Below are 22,263 nucleotides of genomic sequence, written 5' to 3'. Positions count from 1 at the left end.
TTTTGTCTTTTCTGTGACAACAGAGCAGCAAATTTATATTTCCTGTTCCTCGTATTGCTGAATTGGGTGCCGGCAGTGGAAGCATTTCAGAAAGAGATCACCATGATCCCTCTCGCTGTGGTGCTCACAGTTATTGCCTTCAAAGATGCCATGGAGGACTACAGACGGTACCTCTACGACAAGAAAATAAACAACACGCTGACACATGTCTACTGCAGGTCAGTGTGTGTGTTTCTAATGTACAGTGGTGGCCAAAATTATTAGAACGTTAGTATTTTCTACAGCTAAAAAGGGTTTTAAGGCAGTTATTGCTATCTTTTGATGTAGTGTGTCAGTAGAAAATATAACTTCCAAACATTCATTTTGCCATTAATTGTAAAAATTAGATTTTTGTTTGCACAAAGAGTCTGACAACAGCCAGTGCTCCACACAGAGATCTGATCTCATCATCCTCCAGTCTGTCTGGATTGGAATGACATGAAGAAACAACAAACTGAGACAGACTAAATCCAGAAGAACTGTGGCAACATCACCAAGATGCTTCAAGAGACCTACCTGCAAAGCTATAATACTGTTAAAAGTTTTAGGCACTTGTGTAAAGATGATGTAAAATGAGGATGCTGTCAAAAATAATGTCATAAATAGATATAGATTTTCTTTATCAATTAATTTCTATTAATAAATTCATTCAACATTTGGTGTGACCATCCTTCGTGTTTAAAGAAGCTTTTGCCTTAGGTCTACTTGCGCATAGTTTTTCAGGTAGCTTTGCAGGTACTGTAGGTCTCTTGAAGCATCTTGGAGACGTTGCCACAATTCTTCTGTATTTAGTCTGTCTCAGTTTGTTCTGTTTCTTCACGTCATTCCAGACAGACAGGATAATAATGATGATGAGATCAGATATCTGTGTGGAGCACTGGCTGTTGTCACTGGCTGTAATCTCAATGGATTAATTAATGCCTAAATTAATGTTTGGAAAGTAAACTGATGTTTCCTACTGACACAAGACACAAAAGATAGTTAAAAGATGACTTAAAGCCATTTTTAGCTTGTGAAAATACTAGTGTTTAATAAATTTGGCCACCACTGTAGATAAAACAAGACAAAAACAACACTGTCATGAACACTGACTGTCTGAACAGTTCTTGCAACTACTTGCTAAAACCTGGGGGCTTCTCCTTTGACAGTGGCGTATTAATACTGTATCATGAGGAATACATATTTTATTGACCTCTTAATGAAAAAGATCATTATGCTTTGAAAACAAACTTTGGTAACACTTTACTTAAAGCCTTTAGGTATAATGCATTATTAAGGGTTATTAAATGGTGTGATGCATTATAATTGTTCATAATGTTTGTTGTATACATTAAATGTTGTAGTCAAGAATTATAACCAAAATAAAAATGTGAAGTGTAACAATGAATTGATAAGTGTTATAATGTATAAACATTATAAGGTGCATTACAAGGCATAATTAATACAGTAAAACTACTTTTATAATGCATTATACATGTATGCTTTAAGTAAACTTTTTTTATAATATGTATTATTTAACATTAACATTTAATACAAAGCATGGTAATAAATACATAAATAATTAAGACGTAATAAGTACATAAATATGTAATAAAATAATATCAAACACAGAGGCAATGGAAAATCGCATAATATAACACCGAAGAACCTACAAAAACATACTTTGTTGAAACTTCCTTCCCATCCTAAAAAGACTATTGAACTTTCTTTTGATCCAGAAACATCTCATTCTACAATCCCTGGGGTTTGATATCAGAAACTGAAATGTGTGACAGGCTGCCTAATACATATCAATGATGTCCGTTTTGATTTCAATAAGCTGGTACTAGTACTAGTATTAGTACTAGTTAGTAAGTACATGAGGACAAACAACAAACTGTTCCTCAGCTGTTTCGAAAATCTTACTACCCCCAAATAAGTGAATAATGAAACATTTCTGGGCATAAAGTATAACTGGACATTTGGAGAAATCAAGACAGATGAATTGATGAGAGTAAAAGTGTAGAAAATTCTGAAACCTTATGTCCGTCCAGGCTGTATGTTACTCACTCTCTAGTTGTTCCAAACCAGTACAAAATTTAAATATAAGTTTGGTTGAACACAGAGAAAGATATTTGGACGAATGCTGGTAACCAAAAAGTTCTTGGACCCCAATTGACTCCCATAGTAGGAAAAATTAAATTTGTAGTCAAACGTGCCCCAGAACTGTTTGCTGTCCTACATTCTTCAAAATATCTTCTTTTGTGTTCAACAGAACAAAAAATAAATAGCCATTTTCCCTACTATGGTAGTCAATGGGGTCCAAGAACTGGTTGGTTACAAGTATTCGTCCAAATATCTTTCTCTGTGTTCAGAACAAAGAAATGTATACAGATTTGGAACAGCTAAAAGGCGAGTAAATGATGACAGAATTTTTATTTTTGGGTGATCTCTTTAAATACAGTACTACAAATGTACAGTATATGAGCCCTTTAACTAATGAACTGGTTATGCTTTTGTTTACAATAAACATGAGGAACCCGGTGCTGTTATTATACTTGAAAAGCGTTCACTGTTGGCACAGATTCACTAACCATACCCATCGCTTCCAAGAAATAACATTGCACAATTCCTTCCAGCTTTATGCAAAACTTCCTTCTAGACTCTCATTAAGATTAATGATTCATGAATGTGTCTCATTATTCCTTATTGTTTCACTTTAGTTTTTTATGGAGAGATCAAATAAATGGTTTGTTTCTCAAAAAATTGATCAGTATGATGCTATTGTATTGTAATGAGATGAAAGGATATGTAGCATCCCCATGTGGAACTTCTAGTGTGGCTGTGAATGTCACAGTTAACCCCTCCCACACCCATGACCAGTACTCGTGTTTGACTGGGGCCATCATAACATGCTAGAAAAATACGATCCTCGCATATCTACAGCGTGTGGTTAAATGTTAGTGTTCATAAAGTAATGCTGGTAATTATGAGCAGTCCTCCATTATGTTTTATAATAGTAATAACAACAACAGTCTCTGCACCTTAGTCAATGGTGAGTGTCCTCTGTCCCACATTAACGTCACTGGTTGCTCATTACCAGCCCATTTGTCTTCTCAGTTGAAAAACCGCCTCTTGAGTCATAAAAAGCTCTACATGAGTTTGTTTATGATGCCTGGGAGTGTTTCCTGGACGAGGAGCGGCCAGTCTACACGCTGTACATTATTTCATTGTTTCTTAGACACGCTTCACTGTTGAAGCAGGTTTTGGATAGAAACACTTCTCAGGTGTCTGATCTGGCAAGTCAAGTCTTTGGTTTGAATAGGAACGGAGGGAGGACAATGCTTGAGCATTTTACCTAGGGAAGGGTAAGACCTGTCGGACATGCTGGGGATAAAGAAGCGACCTGATTTGGCTGGAATATTCTTACGCGCTGTTTGGCCGGAGCCGAAGGATCGGTATCAAGTCCAGTCATGACTCAGGTGTCGGACCCAGATCAAGGTGGCACTATCAAAGATCAGGCAAAAAAGAGAAGGGTTGTCATCCCATGTTGGACCGAAGATGAAGAGGCGAAGGAATTGCAGAAGTCATACAGCAAAAACAAGGTCAGAACGACCAAATACACATTTCTGTCTTTCATTCCCAAGAATCTTTTCGAGCAGCTCCATCGGTTCGCCAACGTATACTTCTTATTCTTGGGCGCGTTGAACTTTGTGCCTGTCGTGAATGCCTTCCAGCCGGAGATCTCCATCATTCCTATTATTTTAGTGATGTCTGTAACTGCTGTCAAAGACCTTTGGGAGGATCAGCGACGGAGGAGATCGGACAAAAAGGTCAATAACCGCTTGTGTGATGTGTATGACAGGTAAACCCATGAAATTTTCTGAAAACCATATGAGAATTTAAAATGCATGCATAGACACGTGCTCTCATCTATAGATGCATGTGTGTACTTTAACCTGTATGGCAGCTGATATCTGCTATCAGCGGGTTATGGCACACTCGTGGTATCATGCAAATCAATTGCTTATGATTTGTTTGTTTTGTTTTTGCACGAGTCATACAGTTTTGTTCTTAACATGTAGGAAAAGCATTATTTAATCTATAGCTGTAAGGTGGTCTGCCCACATATTTCTTTATAATGCACATTTGACGCTTATTTATTTTTTCTAATCCAACACTGGCTTGATCTCTAAACAATGATGTATTGCTTCATAATGGCACGTGAAGAAACATGACTGGTTTGTCAACACGCAGCCATGTTAAAAACAAGGGAATTTGCATATTTAAGTGTCCAATCATAGCAGATTAATTTCTTCTAGCCTGTAGTGCTAAAACCGGTTTCTTGGTTTATGCTGTTTCATAATTGTGATTCTACCTGTGAAAATGCAACTTAAAGTCTCAGTGAAATTAAAAATTACAATGCCTATTTTTTCATGAAATATTGCTCAGTTTATTATCAATGTGGGTCATTCTCTTTTTAAAAATTTGTGGAAATCTGAAAATGCACTTAATTCCTGTAATGACTATCCATCTTAAATGACATATGTTAGATGGCTTGGGCGGAGCATCCGTTAACTTCTCCCCTTCAACTGTCAAGTCTGCTGCCAGTTCCATTTCAAAATGCAACGGCTGTTTAATACATCCAATCAAATCGCAGAGAAAGAGCCACGCCCACTATTTTTCTCATAAGAAATTCCATTTCACTCGGAAATGCGTCAAAATACGGAAGTAAAAACGATCACAACTTCCGGTTCACTGGGACTTCAAGTAATTTTTTATTGATTAATTGATTTTTACGTAAAATCAAACTACATAATGTAAAGAACATTTTGTTAAAATAAAACCTTGATATCTTTGATATTGATTGTGTACAGGCATGTCAAAGATTGAAATCATAGTGAAATTAAAGGCGGGGTAACCCATTTCCAAATTACGCTTTAGACAACTGAGTCGGGCCGAGTACCAAAACAACCTTGTAGCCAATCAGCAGTAAGGTGCACAATGCACAGGACGGACATTAGCCGAGCGCTGACGAAAGCTAAAGATGGGGGTAGGAGTGTGTTTGTTTTGGTGATTTGAACATCAACAACGGCTAAGGTGAAATCGGACACCCCGCCTTTAAAGGGACAGTTCACCTAAAAATGAAAATTCTGTCATCATTTACTCACCCTCAGATTATTCCAAACCTGTATACATTTCTTTGCTCTGATGAACACAGATAAAGATATTAGGAAGAATGTCAGTAACCAAACAGGTCTCACCCATAGGGGATCTCATGCATAGGGGAAATACAGTAATACTGTGGGGGTGAGATCTGTTTGGTTACTGACATTCTTCCAAATATCTTTCTTTGTGTTTAGCAAAACAAAGAAATTTATACAGGTTTGGAACAACCTGAGGATAAGTAAATGATGACAGAATTTTTTTGGGGGGTGAACTGTCCCTTTAATGCTTGAAATCAAATTTGATGCTCACAATCTCATAATTGGATTTTGAGACAGGCAGGGTCACATTATTTCGGTCACAGGTGAAAGTGCACATTTGCAGTTGTGCGAGACTGAGAACAATGGCGGTATATTTTTACTATCACATTATTTGCCTTCTGTCAACAGGAGCTTTGAATTCCCTGAATCTAAGTCACGTCTATTGTATACACTTGCACAAACAGACATGGTGCACTGTTTGTATATACTGAATGTATTTATTATGAAAATGATTTTTAGGTATACTTATAGCACTTTGATACTCTATCCAGTATACAGGCAGCTGTCTGTCGATGACAAAAAACATACAGAAGTGTAAAAATGTATTAGCTGTGTTTGAAGTCTTTCTGTGTTTGTTTTTTTGTTGTAAGCTGTATCAAAACATTAAATACTCTAACATTTGCCTTAGTACAGTTGTTGATGCTGCTGTGTTCAAAAAATCTCCCATGTGATGGTCTTGCCGCAGGGATCATATTAGTTTTCCTGTTGTGTAGCTGTTGCCATGGGAGACAGTGAAGCGCAGCTTTACTTAATTACTCTGACTTTGAGACCTTGGTTGGTGTTGACTTGAGTAGAAACAATACAAGTGTAATGTTAGAATCTGTGCGTGTGGCTTAATTCAAACGATAGACGGATAAACAAAGCAGCACTGGGAAATGCATATTACCTCTATTAAGAGTCTGTTTGCTTTCTATAATAGATTGGGATTTCAGCATGGCAAATACTTCCTAATATTACTTGCAAGACTGGTTTTAGTGCTAGCCAAATGGTGCAGGCCTGTTTTATCATAATAAAACACATACAGTAACTAACTTGACATCACATTCTTTTGATGGTTGTGTAGAAGCAGAAGAGATTTTGTCAGAAAACGCTGCATGGGTTTTGTCAGACTCCTGCTATTAGCTGACAGTGTAGCCACACACAACATCTGTCTACTCTATACCGATTTTATCTCTACAATAATAGCATTAGTAGGTGAAACTAACAAAGTTGGAAGTATTGAATGGTAACACTTTACAGAAAGGCTTTATTGTTAATATTAGTTAAAAGTGTTAGCTGACATTAACTAACATTGAGCAACTTATTTGTCTTGCATTTATGGATCTTTCTTAATCTTAGTTTAAACTAAATATTCATTGTTTGGTCATGTTAGTTTATGCCAACAGACACCACCTTTGATTTGATTCAAGGAACCTTGCAGAAGGTTTGTTCATTGTTAGTTCATGTTACTAGATTGAAGTGATGTTAAAGGTGCTGTGTGTAATTTTTTGGAGGATCTATTTATAGAAATTCAATATAATATACATAACTATGTCTTCAGAGATGTATAAAGACCTTACCTTAAGAAGTGTTATGTTTTTATTACCTTAGAATGAGCTGATTCTATCTACATACACTGCGGGTCCCCTTACATGGAATTCACCATGTTGTTTCTACAGTAGCCCTAAACAGACAAACTGCTCTACAGAACGTGTCTCGTAAATACGTGATCTCCTTCGGCATAGAAGCGAAAACGTAACAACATCTTAGTCCTGTGTCAGCCACCGTAGTTCTTCAAAAGGGAGGGGTTAGGAGTGAGCCGTTGGTTGCAGTTCGCAACCTCACCACTAGATGCCGCTAAATTTCATACACTGTACCTTTAACCAATGGAACCTTATTGTGAAGTTTTGCTGCTGAAATGCATAAAAAGCTGGATGAAAGTGTCTTGCCAAATGTAAAAATAGTGTGTTCTGTATAATATTCTATCAATATGGTGAATAATATCCATAAAGAAATATGTTGGTGTGTTGTCTCTACGAATATCTGGACCTTTTTATGGTTATCTAAATTTTATTTTGAGCACACAAAAGCACATATGAGGATATAAAAAGGTTGCTGTGTGTATTTGTATGTATTTGTGTCTATGAAGGAAGCAGAAGCATTATGTGGAGCGGCGCTGGGCAGAGGTGTGTGTTGGTGACCTGGTCCGTCTCTGCTGTAATGAAATCATACCAGCTGACATGGTGCTGCTACACTCGTCTGATCCTAACGGTGTGTGTCACATCGAGACCGCCAACCTGGATGGAGAAACCAACCTGAAACAGAGGCAGGTGGTCCGTGAGCTGCCACAACAGGTGAGTGACTGTCATCTTTACCACCATTGGCAAATGGTATGAGCACAAGAAAACTGTAAATTCCTAATATTTTTGAAGATATATATATATATATATATATGTATATGTGTATTTTAAATATTTAAAAGCTTTTAAAAACATTGTTGTTTTTATGGAGTTGTTGAATGAAATATACATTGTGCCCTGTGTTTTCAAATTTTACCAAGATAATATCTTGCCTAGAAAACATCTGAGGATTGAGAATGAAAATAAATGTGTCTGTATGTGCATGTACTGTATATGTTTGCCTCAGGGATCCGAATTCATTCCAGAAAGCTTCAGCAGTCGCATCGAGTGTGAAAATCCCAATAATGATTTGAGACGCTTCAGGGGCTTTATGTGAGTAAAGTAGCTGCTTCTGTACATAATAAATAAACACACGGCAACTCTTTAATTATTTAATTTTGAATTCAAAGGTAACGTGTTTGTTTTCACTCACACAGGGAACATCCTGGCAAGATACGCGTTGGACTGCACAGTGAAAATCTGCTGCTGAGGAGCTGTACCGTGAGAAACACAGAGACTGTCATTGGCATCGTGGTCTATGCAGGTCACTTTCACATTTCTGCTCTTAGAGATAAACTTCACCACAGAATGATGTAGCTAACAGATGGAGATAAATGAAATGCACGTGCTTGCAGGTCATGAGACGAAAGCGATGCAGAATAACAGCGGACCGCGCTACAAGCGAAGCAAACTGGAGCGCAGGCTTAATGTAGATGTGCTGTGGAGTGTGGCTTTACTGCTGCTTATGTGCTTTGTTGCTGCTGTAGGTCAGTAGTACTAACAAAGACTATATAAATGAACATCACATTGCAATGGTATTACTAGTATTACTAATGAGGAAATTGTGACACAGTCTTTCACATAAATAGAATTTGTTGTGGTATGAATGAAATGGCTCTCCGGAAGTGTTCCAAATATGGACTTTCCCTAAAGACATCATCATCCATCAGCAAACAATTCTCAGCATCTCAGACCTCTGTACACATTACCCTCACTTAAAACACTGAACTCTCCTCTTTCGCCCCACTCACTGACACTGAAGTCACCAGACTTCTCTCCAGCCACCCCACCACCTGTCCCCTCGACCCAATCCCCACCCATCTCCTTCAGGCCATATCCAGCACACTCACACACATCATCAACATCTCTCGTCTCACTGGCACTTTTCCATCCACATTCAAACAGGCCCAGGTCACTCCCCTACTTAAGAAACCTACATTGGACCCCTCTACCCCCGACAGTTACAGACCTGTCTCTCTCCTCCCATTTATTGCGAAAACACTTGAAAGGGCAGTTTTCAATCAGGTGTCTTCCTGCCTATCCCCGAATAAACTACTGGATGACAAGCAGTCCGGCTTCAAAACAAACCTCCTCTGAGACTGCACTGCTGTCGGTCACAGAAGCACTGCGGCTAGCCAAGGCGGAATCTAAATCCTCTGTCCTGATTCTGCTAGACCTATCTGCAGCGTTTGACACTGTCAATCACCAGATACTGCTAGCAACCCTGTCATCTCTAGGAATCTCAGGCTCTCCTCTCAGCTGGTTCAAATCCTACCTCTCCGGCAGATCCTTCAGGGTGTCATGGAGGGGCTCGCTGTCCACTGCTCACCACAAGATCACTGGGGTCCCTCAGGGATCGGTGCTTGGACCGCTGCTTTTTTCCATCTACAAGACATCCTTGGGACCGATCATACGGGCACACGGCTTCTCCTATCACTGTTATGCTGATGACACCCAGATTTACATCTCATTTCACCCAGATGATACCACTGTAGCAGCTCGCATTACAGCCTGCCTAGAAGACATCTCAGCTTGGATGAAAGAGTATCACCTCCAACTGAACCCTGCCAAGACAGAACCACTTGTATTTCCGGCACACCCTACGGTGCAACACGATCTCACCATCCAACTTGACAATACCACAATCACTCCTTCCAAAACAGCCAGGAACCTCGGAGTAATATTTGATGAACAGCTGTCCTTCAATGATCACATTGCAAAGACAACGCGGTCATGCTGATATGTCTTATTTAACATTAGAAAGGTTAGATCCTATCTCACTGAGCATGCGGCACAACTCCTTGTCCAGTAAATCGCTTTCCCGCTAATTTTCCTTTACAACTCCTTCCTGGTGGAACATTCTTCCTAACTCAGTCCGGTCAACCACATCTCTCACAACATTCAAAAAACTACTTAAAACCCATCTCTTCTGTGAATACTTGACAGACAAATGAAAAAAAATAACCCTGAACTCTCTGTAAGTCGCTTTGGATAAAAGCGTCTGCTAAATGACTATATGTAAATGTAAAGGGCTTTGGTATTTCTCATGCAATTTCTCATGTATTGCTGCTGTAGTTTAAGTTATGAATGTGTTAACATTTCAAGTTTGATTGATTGATGTGGTGTGCTGGTGATTTATAGGTCATGGTCTTTGGTTGAACGGACTAAAGGATCCCATCTTCATGATCCCTGATGACACGCCCCCTGCACTCGCTGCCTTTTACACGTTCTGGACAATGATTATTGTTCTGCAGGTTAGTGACGGTAAACATTTACACATGATATAATCTGAGGGTGCAAAACTATCTCTATTGGTTTAACGCTGTAATGACGTTGTGGAGAGTAGATGAAACTGAAAGCGGAAATTCTACGCCTTACATAGATACCAAACTTGAGTGGGTAGTTCCCAAAGAGCGGTTTGGGAATTATGGCCATTTTTGTTGGCGGTTTTGCTGCATCCAAAAAATAAAGTTTTGATATATTTACAGTGAGAAATTTACTAAATATCTTCATGGAACATGATCCTAATATCCTAATGATTTTTGGCATAAAAGAAAAAATGATTTTGACTCATACAATGTTTTGTTGGCTATTGCTACAAATATACCCGTGATACTTAAGACTGGTTTTGTGGTCCAGGGTCATAATGAATAAGTCTTGTGGTTATAGTATATAGATCAGTATACTGTATGTATATGTTTAAAGCTCCGTCACTCTCTCTTTTTCCTCTGTGTTGCAGGTGCTGATTCCGATCTCACTCTACGTGTCTATAGAGATTGTGAAGCTGGGACAGATTTATTTTATTCAAAATGATATAGATCTGTATAACCCGAGATTTGACACAGGAGTCCAGTGCAGAGCATTGAACATCACAGAAGATCTTGGTCAGATTCAGTATCTTTTCTCCGACAAGACAGGAACCCTCACAGAAAACCGCATGCTGTTCCGTCGCTGTACTGTGGCAGGAACGGAGTACCCTCACTGCGAGAACGGTCAGTTTTCAACCCAACAGAATTCAACCCTTCCCAATTTCCATTTCAGGGTGTGCCATTTATAAAGGGATACTTTACCCGAAATGTTATTCCTATTTACAAGTTAGCATATCACTATTTGCATTTGGAGTAAATAACATCTACCATCTGTGAATAAATTATAACAAAAGTTTCTTTTTGCAACTCACTAAATATTATTTTGGTGAGAGGCTTAATAACTGATAGGCATATGAAAGTTTTGTTTGTCATTCTTCAGCTATTTCTCTGGAGCAGTATGAGGAGCAGGGGTGTGGTGATGTAGATCACTCTCACACACTGAGATCGCGCTCCAGCAAGAAGTCTCTGAGCTGTAAATCTCTCAGCTGCAATCAAAGTTCAGTCTCTCTCAAAACCCTCACGGCAGAGTCTGACACACACTCCGTCCTCGACACGCTCCGCAGGCGCACACTCGGAGCCTTTAGCGGCACCATGGTGAGATGTGAACCCGTTGACCCATAGCTTTTATAAATCTAGCGTGTGTACTTTTCTGTATTAGTCACCCATTAATTTTACTGTACCACACCTCAGTAAGTACTTATCGTCACATATATGTGTGTGTGTGTGTGCGTGTGTGTGTAAATCACGTTTCATTCAGGAGTGTGCAGTTGTTCCAGACCCTCAGCTGAAGGGGAAGCTGGATACCTTGTGTTCACCCATGCATCCCTCTGTCCGCCATGAAGCTGCTGAAATCTCTCACATTCTGGACTTCTTTCTGGCGCTGGCCGTCTGTAACACTGTGGTGGTTTCCTCAGCCACTCAGCCGAGACATGTGGTATGAGCCAAAGCTTTCCTGATATTCAGCTAATCCTGTTAAAATATGAACTCAGGCTCTTATCCACTTATCTATGGTTTTGTTTACTGTAGTCTACTGTTTTAGTCCACTTGCTTCACTTTAGCCTTTCAATGAAAGCTATAATTGTTTTTGTTGTAATTTTGTGAATATAATATCAGGTTCAGATGCCTGTGGGTCGCACTCCCCTACGCTCTCTAGAGGACATGAAGCTTCTGTTGCAGAAGTTGAGTCTACCTCGCTTTCCCATTTCACCCAACCAAAACACAGACAGCCCTAGCAGCCTGACCAAAAAACTCTTCACCCGTGGTCGCTCGGCAATGTACTTCCCCAACAGCGCTTCACAAACGCCCATCACAACCCAACCCTTACCCAACACACCCACTTGCACCCCTTCAGACACTCCCTCCACCCCCTCTACTCCAGTCTTGTTGCGCAGTGGCCCTTGTGGAGATACGAAGGATGCGGAGCTGGCCAAAGGTTATGATGAGACTGACAGCGATGAGGATGATGATGATGAGGAAGATGATTTGCTATATGAGGCAGAGAGCCCGGATGAGGCAGCATTGGTACAAGCAGCAAAGGCTTATGGATGCACTCTTCTGGGCCGGTCTCCAGAGCAGGTCTTGGTGGCTGTTCCAGGTGCAGGACCGCTCTCTATCCCACTGCTGCACGTGCTACCGTTTCATTCTGCCCGCAAGAGGATGTCTGTGGTTGTCCGTCATCCTTTCACAGGAGATGTGATGGTGTACACTAAAGGAGCAGATAATGTCATTATGGAGCTGGCTGAAGGAGGTTTGTGATGTCATAACTTTGTTTTATTAAAGCTGGTTATGCTACAGTTTTGCTAGTGTATGAGTGCAATATTCTTTTGTTGTTTTATTTTTTGTGCAATTGAGTATTTCATATTCGTTCTGCTTAGATATTGTTAGTGATCAAAAGCTACTTTAGGCCCAAAGTATACTATTTTCATTGTATTTACATTGTCCTTGGGCTTTAAAGTAGAATCTGATCTCTTTTTGGATTACTTTAGAAGTGGTTTACTGATATGCGTTATTTAATGGCTGATACCAGTATTGAGAAAGTAATGTGGCTAATATAACAATATATTACAGTAATATTACAGTAAATGAGAGACATACAGAAAATTGGTGAAACTAATGCCGTGTCTACACCGGACGCGACCGGCGCGGCTTGTTCTAATGGGATTGTCGTATCGCGCCGCATCCAGTGTGGACAAAATGTAAAATTATAATAGGTTCTAATGCATTCTATTGTCATTTGTCGTGACGCACCGTGTCACTTGTCTCTTGCTATGAGATCGTTAGGAGGCGTTCCTAGCTTTGGTTGTCCTTGTAACAGTTTGAATAACTGACGAGAGACGGATGACGTGAGCTCCACGTCGTTCATCATTTGCATAAAATTCTCAACTTTTGTCGCTTGACTCCCATCGCTGGACACACCCACTTCCTGTTGCCAACAGTCACTGTCGCCAGAAGTCGCTGGCTCTCCTTTGAAATTAATGAGATCGCGATGCTCTACCGCTGCTAGTCGCTGACGGTCTGAACGGGGCGTACCAGTTATTGTATGATGCTGAACACTTTACAATAAGGTTGTATTTGAAGAGTTTGTTTCCAGATCGAGATAACTCTGGTTAACTGGTTAGATTCTTTTTCAAAAATCATGTTTTTTATTGTGCATTCCAATTAATATCAATCCAACTGCAGTTGGCTTGTTTTGACTTAAGCCATAATAACTAAAAAAATACAGCTAACTAACACAATTAAACAATAAAAACATGATAACATAATACAAAACATGATTTTAAAAAATCTAGTTATCTCATTTTGGAAACAAACTCATTTGTTAACATTAGTAAATGCATAACCTAAAATGAACTAACAGTAAGTAATATAGTTTTCAGCATGTATTAATTGTTGTTACTGTTAATAATTGCCAATGCAGCTGATGTTAACAGGTTCAACATTTGGTTTTAAAAATGTATTAGTAAATGCTGAAACTAACATGAAATAAGATTAATAAATGCTGTAAAAGTATTGCTCGTTACTTCATGTTAGGTAATGCAATAACGGATGTTAACAAAATACAACCTTATCGTAAAGTTTAACCTAAATTCCAAATATTGCCTGGTTGTCTTATCACTAAATTTAACTAAATTCAATTTGAATATTTGTGCAGACCTATTATTTATGCAAAGTTAGATACTATATTGTCACCAATAGTGTTGACCTGTAATAGCTGTAACCCAGTTCATCTGTGTGCTTTGTGTATTCATGTGGGTTGCAGCTAAAGATGGTTTCTCTAGAGAGGTTATGGAACGGACGCAGAGACACCTGGACCAATACGCAAGAGAGGGGCTGCGCACTCTCTGTGTTGCTAAAAAAGTATGCTTGGCTTTCTCACTTCCTTTTTTGAAACAATGAAACTTGAATATGTTCCATCTGCATTCCGTTTGTCAAACTTCATCTGAGAATAGCATCCATTGACAACGCATGAATTTATGTGTGAGTTGTAAATGAAATTGTTTGATGTAATTATTTGTATGATTGAAAGGTGTTAGAAGAGCAGGAATACAAAGGCTGGTTGAAGAGACACGAGTATGCAGAGACCAGTATTGAAAACAGAGAAGAGCTTCTGCTTGAATCTGCCGAGAGACTAGAAACTAATCTCACATTGTTGGGTGAGATTTAAGATTATAGTTTTGCCATCAGAAAAACCTAGAAACCACATATAAGTACCCTAACAAACACCCTGAAAACCATAGCAACCACTTAGAGACTTCCTTTGAAACCATACAAAGCACCTTAGCAATTCCCTAGTAACAACTTGCATCCATTATGGCCTTGAGTTTTGCACTAGACGAGTCAAGCACCACATTTTTTCTCATGAACTGAAGCAAAAATTTAATAAAAATGTAGTATCGTAAATGTTTTCTTGGCTCACAGGGGCGACGGGTATAGTAGACCGTCTGCAGGAGGAGGTGCCCGAGACTATTGAGGCCCTGCAAGAGGCTGGAATTAAAGTGTGGGTCCTTACAGGAGACAAACAAGAGACGGCTATTAATATTGCCTTTGCTTGTAAACTCCTCAGACCGACAGACCAGCTCCTTACAGCCAACTGTGACAGTAAGGTATGAACACGTGTGGGTAGAGGGGGACTGAAGGGAACGTTATTGAACCAAATAAGTGGCCGTTTGCAGTGCACACAGGTATACATTTTTCAGGTATACAGTAATCTGATGTAGCCCTGTAAAGCTTTGGAAAAAATCAACTTTGATGTTAGTAATGTGGACTGGAGGATGGTGCACATGCCCTGCAGTGCCCGTTTCATAGGACGCATGCGCGCCTGACCCCCAGTTAACTTCCAGTTTGTGTTTGGCTTGTGTCTAATAATATAAATGTTTTCATTTATGTTAATATTAATTTGTATTATTATTTTACTGTATAATAACTGTATTAAATAAACGATTTGTTGAATTTTGTATGTTCATTTTATTAAATAAACAATTTGTTGAATGGGTCCTGTAGTTCGGTCGCATTTAAAGCAATATTGAGCCGTTTTGGGGTATGGTTCCCCCAATTGGTTGATAAGCGCAATTGTCTGTTATCAATGTCGTAAATACTGTCACTGTATAAGCTTCCACGTGGCAGCGCAATACACGTGAATTTGTTGAATAAGCAGAAACCGCTGTTACACCATGTCATGCAAAGCACTATTTTGGCTCCCGTGTGGTATACTACTTGGCTATACTAATAGCTCAAACTAGATTCTGAGGTAGCAGCTGGTTGTTAGCCGTTAGCGCATAGCGCGCTAGCTCCATAGCAGCTAACGTTAGTTACATAACACATTTGCAGTCACCCAAAACACAACGCATGGACGTGAATGTGTTTAGTAACCAATGCAAATAATTTTCTGTAGTTATATTTTCGGAAATACACTTGCGACCAGGCCTTGTGCTTTGTGTACTAGGTGCAATCAATAACTTACACTTAACTCGCTATGGGAATAGTGCCTAGCATAGTAACTATAGATACCGATAACATTAGTCTACGTGCATGAACTAAGGAATCAGCAACTTTTGACCATAAAACATTTATTGTGGTTTGGTAGTCATCGTTTACAAGCATAACACTAAATTCATGACCAGGCAAGATCATGCTACGTAAGCTATTGAGACCCGGCAACATTGCATTATCTCTAGTCTACCTTACGGTTATAAATTGTGAACCAGAAACCTTAGTGCGCCAATAAACAACCTGAGCACAGCCAAATTACTAATATGCTCAAAAGTACAGGACAGTAAGAAAAAAATGTACATATAAGGCTTTCAAACCCAGTAGCAGGAAGGCTAACGTTAGGTCTCCATCCGTTTTGCAACCCGTTGCCTCTTGCAGCTCGCCGCACCGAGTGTAAGTCCGTCAGATATTGATTCGTGTTCGGGCTCGAGTCCGATCACTCTCTCTCGTTTCCTCTTTGTTTTATTTGCTGGCTCTGCCATGGTGATGGTTTGGAGACTTGCCTTGAACAAGATCGTTTCGTCTTATTGTTAGATGTTGGCTGACTTCACCCAGGCTATGAGTAAAACGTGACGTGTGCCGTAAAGCAGGTGATGGGCGGGGCTTGGAAACCTACCCGCAAACCAAAGTTACAAGTGTGATTTCAGCTGACAGAGGGCTCCTTAGGTAACAGCGGCAGTAAAATTCGTCTAGTTAAGAGTTGTCTTACCACTAAAATAATTTTAGAGATATTATTTTAAGGTCGAAAAACGGCTCGTTGTTGCTTTAAACAAACCATATGGTACATTGACATCTAGCGGTTGAGCTTGGTATCGGACTCTAATTTCAAAATATTGGAGAGACAAATTTAGGAACAGTTCTTCTCAGTTTCTATTGATTGTTATCAGAAATAATCTACAGGCACTCTATTGTTTGTGAATGTGTACCGGAGGTTAAATTGGGGTCACAAAAGTGCGCATGCGCAGTATCGTTTGTTTATGTTGTTAAGATGAACCCGTTTATATGCAGGTGACCTGAGCTTATGTCCTGCTTGTGATTTTAATTATGTAATTGTCACATTGTTTTTTTACATTGTCTTTTTTCTTTATTTCAAGATACTAAAACTTTTTCAGGTTTAAAGGAATAAAAATTTCATATTTTAAAAAAAAGTTCACCTTATAGTAAAAATTCATGTAAACTTCATGTAAACACTAGTTGTTATGTGTTTTCGTCAAGAGACACAAAAGAACCAATGAGATTTGATGTTGATGACATGTTGCCAAAGCAGATTGTATTAGTATATACTTCTTATGGCTTTAGTTTTGGTAAATAAACTCAAAATGTTAATATTTTTCTTATACCCTACCCTATATTGTTTTGGTTCAGAAGACAAATATTTACTGGAGTTGTTTAAATTAGAAGAAAAATTGTGCCATTTTAATGTAAAAATGTTCAATTAAGAAATGAATTATGTGCAACTGAAAAAATTCTGCGCAAATAAAATAAGTCATTTGTGTGAACTATTCACTATTTAAGAAAATGCAAATAGCAACAGAACATTATGGAAGTGAGAGCTAAAAAAACATTATTGAAGTGGAAGCTCAAAAACAAAGACTGTATTCTAATGTGTTCAACAATCTAATTGGCGTAAAATATGCACAACTGAACTTCTCTGTGTTTTCTCTCTCAGGAGGCATGTGAGGCTCGACTTTACGAGTTACAATGTGAGATCAGACACTTCACCAATGGAGGATCGTCTAGCCATGACATGTTGGAGGATGATAGAAGCACCTCTGACTTTGTGCTGGTCATTGATGGCCGCACGCTGGACTTTGCTCTGCACAATGATCTACAGGAGGCTTTCCTGGACCTCACATGCTGCTGTCGCTCGGTCATATGCTGCAGATCCACCCCCCTGCAGAAGAGCCAAGTGGTACGGCTGGTCCGAGACCAACTCAAAGTCATGACCCTGGCTATAGGTCAGTAGATGAAAGATCTGATTGGCTTCTGGTGAATGAAGCTGTCCATGTAGAGTGTTATGGAGGCTTTGTGAAAATGAAATGCGTGGTTCTCGTTCTCAGGTGATGGAGCTAATGATGTTAGTATGATTCAGATGGCAGACGTTGGCATTGGCATCTCGGGCCAGGAGGGCATGCAGGTATGTGGACAGACACTGAACTATTGTTCTGTTTTTTTCACGTGCCAAGCTAAGCAGTTTTAGTAGAGTTACTAAAAGACATTTCTATCTTACTGAGACCTTATTGTTCATAAAAATATCTAACCTGCTCTTTCTCCTATAGGCGGTGATGTCCAGTGACTTTGCCATCTCAAGATTTAAGTACCTGAGAAAGCTGATTTTGGTTCACGGTCATTGGTGCTATTCACGCTTGGCTAACATGATCCTTTATTTCTTCTACAAGAATGTGGTGAGTTTCATAAGCGTGTAGAAAATCAGGTCAGAATGAATGCGCTGTGGATCCTGTGCCCTTCTTACCATTTTTTTCCTGGTGTCCGTATAGATGTACGTGAACCTGTTGTTCTGGTACCAGTTTTTCTGTGGGTTCTCCGGCAGCACCATGACCAACTCATGGGTTCTCATCTTCTTTAACCTGCTCTTCACCTCCGTCCCTCCACTCGTCTACGGGGTGTTGGACAAAGACGTCTCCGCAGAGACGCTCCTCGACCTGCCTGATCTGTACAAATCTGGACAGAAGTCTCAGGTGGGTTAGATTTCTCCTACACTTCTCTGTTGTATTATAAAATGTGAAGACGTGTATATGGCTTGTTTGTGATTCGTTTGATAACGTTTCAGGCCTATCTTCCCTCAACATTCTGGCTGACCATGCTTGATGCGTTTTACCAGAGCCTAGTGTGCTTCTTCATACCTTACTTTGTAAGTCATTCTCAAGTTTTAGTTTTTAATGATTGTTTGTAAAGGGTTCTTATTTGAATTGAGCGATTTGCATCATTCACAAATGACATTTGGGTGTGCCTAAGAACAGGAAAGGTGCAAATTCCTTTAAAGGTAAAGTGTGCATTGTTTATTTAAAAATACTTTATCTTAGAGCTTTGCAATTAATAGTAATTCACCATTATATTGACAATTTTGCCTTCCGGTGAAAAAAAAATATTGAGGTGAAAGGGTTGTTGTGCAGCATTCCATTTGGCAAGAATCTACTGTGCAGTGCAGCTTTTTTATTTGTTCCTCAGTTGAATTCTATTGAAAAAGACCATTTATTTATTTATGTTTCAAAGGTCAGTGAGTAATCATGGCCGAAATATAATGGCCAAAATAATCATTAATTTTGTCATCGAGAAACCCTACATTCTTCAGTCTGATGTAAATACATGTAAACACACAGTTGCTATCAAAACAATGCTTTTTTTTAAAGGTAGCAATATTGGCTCTAGTCTGTTTGTCCAACCAGTGGATGATGGAAGTTACTAATTTAGCTTTTTCCATTTTGTAGTCCTCACACACCTTTAAGTTTCATATTCATGCTTGAAATCCCTAAATCATTTTCAATGTATTCCTGTAATACTGTATTGTTGTAATGCATCTACGGAGTAATGTATGTACACAGTATAAATGATCACCTAATCTTTTGTTTGTTATGTAAGGCGTATGCAGGGAGTGATATTGGAGTACTCTCATTTGGTTCTCCAATTAATGGCTCCGCCCTCCTCATCATCCTCTTGCATCAGGTCATAGAGAGCCGCACACTGGTGAGTCAGTCATTTACAGTGCAAATTTGTCAGCCACTTTGTTGTTTATAAACACAATATGTATAATACAGTATGTGTATGCTAAATTAAATTGTGTGCAAATCTTTTTTGTGAGGATTATTTTTTTTCTTTGCAGACATGGCTACATGGTGCATTGCTGCTCTTCAGTGCCCTGTTCTATTATGTCTTCGTATTAGTGTTCAGCGTTACATGTGTGACATGCAATTCTCCCACAAACCCTTTCGGCATCGAGACTAAAATGATGTCAGAGGCACCCTACTATTTTGTGTGTGGACTTACCACAGTCCTGGCACTGCTGCCTAGGTACAAAACACACATATTTATTCATTCACTCACCAGTATCACTTTAATTTACAGTTCTGTTCTACATGTACATAATTTAATTGATGTGTAAATTAATAGCTACCAGCCCTTTACCTAAACCTAACTTATTGGGTTAGCGCATACTATAAAACAAAGTGCAACCCCCTTACCAATTGCAATAGTCTATAGCATTCATCTGGTAGCTTAGCAACATGCTGATGTCAGACTTCTGAAATAAGAACTGTCGAGATAGAACATCTTAGTTAAGATGCTAGGCAGTATACATACATGTAGGCACGTATTTGAAGTTATTTTTAGCCTTTTTGTCTCACTCACTGTGTTGTTCTTTCACAGGATTCTGCTCCGTGTCATTTGTAACAGCACCTGTCCTTATGACCTGGTGAAAGCACAGAAAATAGAGCGACTCCCTCCAGTAGACTACTGCTCTAGCGTAAAGCAGTGGAAGGAGAGCAGGGCCGCTGGGAAACTGTCCACAAGAAACATCCCTCAAAACCTCAGTGTGAATGCCGACAATTGTATCACAGAAGCAGGCGCTGTCGTCTTGTGACCAATTACAAAATGGCCACCTTTAACCATATATACAACATTAGTAAAACTAATGACTGTATATTCCTGCACTTTAATGATTGGCAGGAACTCTGACCAATCAGATCACAGATCTGGATTTTCTCTGCCCAATGAGAGTGTTTTTACAGTGACGTGCCTGGACTCTCTCTCTGTCTATGTGGGATACATAGATACCTGAATTGCAGTGCAAATTCGTTTTTTTCGTGGAAGGTGGAATAGACTTGGAGTCGATCTGAGTGGTCCAGCGCTCTATCCAAGCTGCAAGATACACAGAGAGTTGTTTACACTTCACACGTCTCAGGCTGTGCCTGTGGCTTTTTGAATTACACATGCACTCCAGCACCACACAAGAACTGTGTACCTCATGTGATTGAAGAGATCGGAGTAGTTGTGAATCGTGGGTCAGGATGCGGTTTGTGTATGTCAATATATTATGGCTGCTTTGCTCCTACTGTAAGGCAATATATAATACAGTTTTTTATTTTTGAGACTGGGATATTCCCGATATTGCTTGACCATTATTGTAGATGTTGCACGCTTTTTCTCTTTAAGAGAAAACTGTGTAATCTTCCACAAATTTATTTTGTGGTTAAGACAGTTTATGAATTGTCATAGATCAGGAATGATTATAGTCAGACTGACGTGACTTTTAAAGGATACTTCACCCAACAATGATTTCATCATGTATTCACCCTCATGTCATTCTAAACCTGAATGGCTTTCTTCTGCAGAACACAAAAGAAGATATTTTGAAGAATTTTTGTAACCGAACAACACAGGACCCAATTGACTTCCATTGTATAGACATTTCTCACAATATTTTTGTCATAATATACAGGTTTTGAATGATGTGAGGGCAAATAAATGGCAAAATGTTATTTTTTAATTTCAGTGGAGTCGAGTAACTCCAGTTGGAACAAGAAAGTACATTTGCACATCCTTTGTGTTTTTGTTCATCTGGTAACCTCTGAATAATAAGGAAAAGCATTCTTGTTTTATTGATCGTGGACAGCTTTGACATACCAAGATGCTTTTACAAGAAGAACAAAGTGAATTTTCCCTGCTCAGGAATGAAACGAAGCAAAAAAAGCTGATGTATTTGTGACCTGAGGTCTTTGATGCCCATGTTTGTGTACATTGTGCAAGTAAACATGCATTCCAGGTGGATTACCAGTATTTTATTACTTTTTATGTTATGTTATTTTTATTGCAGAAATGAATGCTTGAGTCGAAAATGTGAATGGATAAACAAGATTGATGTATACTTAACTTGTATAGTATTTATAGTTTATGAACATGTTATTTTACATCTCTTGATAGACATTTGTGTTATTTGCGAAATGTAAAATAAAACACTCAAACTTATTCATTGTGCATAAATACAATTCACATACGTATTTCTAATAAGTGTTAGAGAAACATTTTGTCGCATTGGATTTACAAGGTTCTATCTGCACTGTAAAAAACAACTAGTATGATTAACTGTAAAAAATAAGTACAATTTACTTTAAAAAACTGTGTGCAAAACTAATATATATATATATATTATTTATAATAAAAAAAAGGTAAATCCTACTAGTTGTTTTGACAGTGTGCATATTAGCAGTTTTGAAATGTGAACCTCAATTTTTAAGCGTTCCATTTAACTTTTTATTTCTAAAAAAGTCTCAAAAACGTAAAGAAAAACATCACATTGTGTAGGCCTAAACCGTCACAGAATATGTGAAAAACGTAATTTTGACAAAAATGTCAAATAGAACCTTATAATTCGACGAGTTTCTGTGAATATTATTCACTGTCTTAACAACAACATACACATATTAAAGGCTTCCTGACTGCCACTAT

The 22,263-nt window shown here is 38.9% G+C and overlaps 1 protein-coding gene across 1 annotated transcript; it reads left to right on the top strand.

The window, feature by feature from the left end:
- Nucleotides 1-1,679: 1,679 nt before the first annotated feature.
- atp10d (ATPase phospholipid transporting 10D) lies at nucleotides 1,680-21,775 on the top strand. Its single transcript, XM_057342830.1, is given in 22 exon segments — nucleotides 1,680-3,477; nucleotides 3,480-3,883; nucleotides 7,414-7,618; nucleotides 7,911-7,996; nucleotides 8,101-8,207; nucleotides 8,299-8,430; nucleotides 10,085-10,197; nucleotides 10,683-10,935; nucleotides 11,192-11,406; nucleotides 11,570-11,746; nucleotides 11,926-12,559; nucleotides 14,072-14,169; nucleotides 14,339-14,465; nucleotides 14,731-14,915; nucleotides 17,471-17,759; nucleotides 17,862-17,938; nucleotides 18,081-18,206; nucleotides 18,300-18,500; nucleotides 18,593-18,673; nucleotides 19,402-19,506; nucleotides 19,643-19,830; nucleotides 20,185-21,775. Coding segments are annotated over 22 exon segments (4,092 nt in total). The 5' UTR covers nucleotides 1,680-3,402; the 3' UTR covers nucleotides 20,399-21,775.
- Nucleotides 21,776-22,263: the final 488 nt, after the last annotated feature.

This window comes from Triplophysa rosa, linkage group LG9, assembly GCF_024868665.1.
Source record: "Triplophysa rosa linkage group LG9, Trosa_1v2, whole genome shotgun sequence".
NCBI classification, from domain to species: domain Eukaryota; kingdom Metazoa; phylum Chordata; class Actinopteri; order Cypriniformes; family Nemacheilidae; genus Triplophysa; species Triplophysa rosa.
The sequence above is the reverse complement of the archived record's forward strand: the minus strand, read 5'-3'. Positions and strand labels throughout refer to the sequence as shown.